At 41.1% G+C, this 5,500-nt stretch overlaps 1 protein-coding gene across 2 annotated transcripts in view; it reads right to left on the minus strand.

Annotated features, from left to right (window-relative positions):
* Positions 1–5,500, minus strand: part of wisp3 (WNT1 inducible signaling pathway protein 3) — a 16,689-nt gene that overhangs the window by 6,905 nt on the left and 4,284 nt on the right. For both annotated transcript variants that reach the window (XM_015386787.1, XM_015386788.1), the window contains exon 2: positions 2,363–2,642. In XM_015386787.1, coding sequence (XP_015242273.1) covers positions 2,363–2,642 — 280 coding nt within the window. The remainder of the gene's footprint in view (positions 1–2,362; positions 2,643–5,500) is intronic.

Consider the following 5,500-nt stretch of genomic DNA (forward strand, 5'->3'; position numbering starts at 1 on the left):
ATTTTTATTTCAAGTGGCATTAAAAAGTCTTAAAAAGTCTTGAATTTAACTTGCCTTATGCTGTAGGAACCCTGGTTACACTAACGGCCACCCCTGGCCACCCCACTCACCAGTGTAGATGTTTACTTTACTCTTTATGATTTCTACAGGCAATAGTAGATTCAAACCCTGAAATTATGGCTTTTAGTTTCAGTGCCACCCTAAGATATTTAATGGCCCCATCTGGCCCCCTCTATGAAACAGTGCTGGAGGCACCACTGATACCATGTGAAAATCCAACTGGTGGAGAGCTGATGCTTTGGTTATGTTGTTTTTACAGTTAATACATTTGAAAAAAATACCTCGATAGATCATTTTAATTCTATAGATAATTAAAAGTGAGGGAATCTGTCTAAAAACTAAAGTTAAATAACCACTGACCAGAGAAAGGGAGCAGTGATTAAAAAAATAGCAGCAGCCTTGAAACAAAGGCTGTACAGAAAAAAACACAGTGTATGGCAGGCCGCTTTAACACAAAATCATCTTTATCACTTTTAAGTTCCAGATATATGAAATGGATGTATGATACAAATACAAACCAGATAAGTAAACATTTGTCCAGAACCAATTTTCTAATGTATCTGATTACATTCCAACGTGTACAAATGATGTCAGGTTTACCATTAAGTTTCACTGAGGCTCCAATTCATGATATCTGCAATAAAAGACTGCCTCTCTAAAGGTATATTCCACAGATCAATAAAGTAATTATTACTAATCATAAAGTTCATTTGAAGAAATCTTAAATGTAATCCCAGATATCTGAAATTAAGATACTAGTTGATGCTGAATGTATTTAGAATCATCAAATTTTCTTCAAACTAGCTTTTTTCTTCTAGAAAGCTTTTTATGTCTAGTAAACAAGTCCCAGACTTGCATAAGATTTTGGTGGAAGGTACAAACAGTAAAGCGTTTTAGCTATTTCTGCGTTTGTTGGTCAGTGGTTTGCAATGTCAGACCCAGACATGAGCGGTTAAACCTACAGCTGCTTATTCTGTTGCAGTTTAACAGAATCCAGAATGTAATAACAGATTGTCAGAACATCTTGATTTTATGCAAAACCCATCTTCCAAATATATTTAAATCATTCAAAATGCGGTTAGAAATTAATTTAGGCATGAATGAACCTTGGGGTTGTAGAACATTACTGTACTTGCATTATGGGTGCAGCCTTTGATGTTAATCCTGGGAATTAAACTCAATGTATAGTTACTCAGATTTAGCCTCAAGCATTAAATTCATTGAACACTGATGAACTCACATGAAGAGTTCAGATGACTTCAAGTACTTTTAATAAATGTTAGATGTTTATCAGATGCATGTGAATGAATGTAGAACACATTCCTAGATTTTCTCTGATAGTTTCCCGCTTTGAAAGCTCCCCTGAGAGTAATAGATCTAAGACATCCCTGCAGGCTTTTTCACACCTGCGTGTTTTTGGATTATTTTCGGCTGAGATTCTTTTTGGGTTTGAGCTTTGCTCCAGGCAAGGATTCATGTGAACACCCTACCGAAGCAATACCTAGTTTGCTTGCTTGCTTTACATTGCATTCCGTCATTCACACGCTAATAGTGGTAAGCTACATTGTAGCAACAGCCGGCCTGGGGCTCACTGACAGAATTAGGGCTGTCGTCCACAGGCACCAGCTCTCTCTTTGACCAGCAACTGCAATAAAACAGACCTGGGGTTCAAACCAGCAACCCTCGGGTTGAGGAGGAGTTTCTGCATCCTATGCCACTTTTGTCCCAGCTTCTCTCTGCTGATGGCGTGCAAGTCTAAACCCGTGCTCTAGGTGTTTATACTGACCTGCTGGTACAGCTTCTCAGTGGGAATTAGTTTAGAAAAGTATAAAAGTGAGAACAAATAACTTATAAACACAAAAAAATGCCTTTGTACCCTATTGCAAACATTATTTCCTATCAGCTTAAATTTGATTCTTGCAAAGTTTTAGACTCAAAAGGATAAAACAATAAAGGTTTTGTGCCATAAATTTAGAGTTTAACTCTATAATTTGTGTCTCACCTTTCTCTGTTGTTTCTTTTGCGGTCACTCTCTCTTTTAATGAGGAAGTGACTGATTTGTGAATTTAAAGAAAAAGTCTGGTCAGAAAGGAATAATCAACTGATTATTTATACCTACAACTCATACGTTTGGGTGATTTAATGAATTTAGCATTAATTAGTAAAACAATAAAAATATTTTTTCCCGATCAATGAGTCTGGGAGCGGCCATTTTTGCCTAAATATAGTAACACCTCACTCTTGACATCTTCCTGCAGTGACGTCACGGTGCGGTAAGCCTAGCGCCATTCTCCACACTTACATGCACACACTCCAACCTCATACCGAGGCTTGTCCGCTGAGAAGTCACAGTACATGCCCTTGTGTGGGTCACACACGTCCCTCTCATTGCAGCGCTCTCCTATCTGCCGTGCACAGCTTTTGCAGCAGCCACAGCCATCGAGGACGGAGCTCACGCCGGGGGCACAGTAGGGTCTCTCACCACACTTGCAAGGCCAATGACAGAACTGCCGCCTCTCAGCCAGCGCCTGTCCTCCTCTTGCTGCCGGCAGTTGCCCGTTCCTCTGAGCATCACTGGTGTGCTGCATTAAGGGAAGGAAAAACATTAATTAAGACCTGGTTTTAGCTTGTTTTATAACACAGGGCTCTCTTTAGAGGTACACTCAACCTAAAAAGTCTGTCAGCCAGTAGAAACAGTCAGATTTGGTACAAATGCAGACCAGTGAGGATAGACTCTGAGCGGGGACTAAATAGTGGACTGTATAGTGAACTCAGTTAACTGACCGTTCAGAAAGATCATCACTATTTCTCAGTCCCTGTTCACATAACACAGTGAATGCGCCATCTTTGTTATTAGTCGCTGCTACAACATATACCATAATGCTTTGCAATGAGAGTTCTTTCAAAGCAATCTGGGATATATCTGCTCATCTAGTGACCATGGATGATCACTACTTTTCAAGGTGCATTGTGGGAAATTTTGAGTCCACTACTTTTTCATCCTATAGACATTCAGACACTAATCCAACATGGCATAACCACTACATAGTGCCCTATAGAGTAGCAGCCATTCAAAATAGCCCTTCTCAGTCAAACCCCAGCCGAATGGCTGCCCACTTACGTCCAACTACCAGTGAAACTCCCTCAAACTTCCAGCCACTGGATTGACCCCCTCTTGTATATTTTATTACTCTGACTGCACCCTTTCATTGAATTACAGGGTCTGACCAGGAGATGATGCTTCTCTTTAGATCTTAATGTCCACAAATAATGACAAAAAAATATTTTAATAGAAATATTGATGTTTACAAAGGAATTGTAGGGGACCAGCCAAGGACCAGCAAAGGACCGGACAAGGGACCATCAAGAAAAGTGGGAACATTTTGAATGCCTACTACTGTATAGTGATTAGGGTGGATGTTTGCAGAAAGCCTTTATGTCACTTTTGGTCTTGGAACAATGGAAAGTGTCACCCTGCAGGCAGTCGTCTTGGTTACCCTTTGGGATCTATTACCCTACTATCAGATCTTGGTTAAGAGGACAGTGACAAAGACTTGTTCAATCATCTGCCATTGGAGCTGAATTTGTAAAGGCTGATTTATGTTCAGAAACCAGGTCGTCTGCGTGTGTGTCACAGTGAACACAGATATGCCCCCCCGCCCCTGCTGCAGATACTTTGGTGCACCTCTCCAAAACTGTAGGTGACCTCAGACAGTGCCGCAGACAGGAGGCCTCTGATTGGTCAAATCTACATCCACTCTACACTTTGCGTATTTCCTGTTTGATACCTTACCGGCTTGTTTTGTTTGTATGACCTCCATTTTGGAAAACGACTTGTGAAGATGGACCAGCTAGAACAGCGAGGTGCACTAGAACGCTGGGACCCTTTTTCGCACAAGTTTCTCCTTGGATTTTTCCACTTCCTCACCGCCTCGGCCATATCTAGACCCACAGCAAGTTCTTGATTGTCCCTCTTGATTCCCTCGTGGAATCTGTGCCATCAAACTTCTAGGATCAGGGTGGACGATACCAGCAGCAGTCTATCTGCAGGGGCATTTTAACAATATGTGCAGGTAATGATCTTTGGTTGGCCCTCCTGATGACTACCATTGGTTTAATCTGATGTTGTATGACTTTATGAGAGCCTCTTTTGACATTCTCCATACATGCTTTCATTGCCAACAATCTGTCAGGGTTATTAACTTGTTTTTCATAAAGTGTGATTACAACACACTTAGAGGCACTTAACTTAAACTGTCAAATGAGGGAAAATGTGACAAAACATATAGTCTGTCTTCCTTTACACTGCTAAGCTCTGCTGCTACATGCCTGATAATCGACCTGTCAGTTAGGAAACATGATTATAAAAGGAAAATGGCTTGTACCTGTTACACCACAGATCCCTCAGTATTGTTTGCAAAATCCTTTGAAGGTTAGGATTCCAGAGCAGATAGGTACATGCCCAAGAGAATAAATGCGCTCCTAATGTTTGCTAATCCCACACCGAGATGCTGGGTGAGGGACTGTAGCTGAGAATTAGGATGAAGATGCCTCTCAAATGTATTCTTCAAAAGGATAAGGCCATATTTAGCTTGGAAGATAATATTTCAGTTCATTGATGAAGTATCCAAATGAGGCTGGATTTAAAAGGACTGGTGCCCTCACTACAGAGGATTACTTTATGCTCAGATATGTCAGCTTTAGATTTCCTGAATTGATCTTTGTATTCATCCATCCATTTTCCATCACGCTTATCCCAAGCAGGGTCGCGAGAATGGGCAAACAACCATTCACACTCACACATAAAGAGAATTCAGAGAAGCCAGTTAACCTAACAGTCATGTTTCTGGACTGTGGGAAGAAGCCGGAGTCCCTGGAGAGAACCAACGCATGCTCAGGGAGAACATGCTAACTCCACACAGAAACACCCCGGCCCAGGTATCGAACCCAGAACCTTCTTGCTGCAAGGCAGCAGTGCTACTGTACCCACTGCTATTGTATTGTTTCATATCTATGTTTACATTGAAAATATCTTTGATACAGTGGCGGCTGGTGAAAAATATTTTTGGTGGGGCTGATATAGCCTAGTGTATGTCTCCAACTAATCCAAAACAAGAATTCAAACAAACAATTGCACAATAAATACAATTTAACAGTAATGATTTAATTTACTATATAATAACAGTAACAGTGATTATTCGGGTCACTGTGACGGGGTTCTTTGGCCTCCAAGAATCCAGGCTCAGTCGGGTTACCGGTGTTGGTGATTTACTGAGCTCAAAAACTCAAAACAGGGTGCAAAAGAAACTAAACATGTACAAGATCCTCTGGGCCTCAGCCTCCCTCCAGTTACCAGCAATGTAACAAAGAAACAGAAAACAGGAATGGCCGCTTTTCTTCCCACAGCCCTCGTTAAATAGTTTAAGCCCTTACAGGCTCT

Source organism: Cyprinodon variegatus, unplaced genomic scaffold (genome assembly GCF_000732505.1).
Source record: "Cyprinodon variegatus isolate N-32 unplaced genomic scaffold, C_variegatus-1.0 Scaffold378, whole genome shotgun sequence".
Classification (NCBI taxonomy): domain Eukaryota; kingdom Metazoa; phylum Chordata; class Actinopteri; order Cyprinodontiformes; family Cyprinodontidae; genus Cyprinodon; species Cyprinodon variegatus.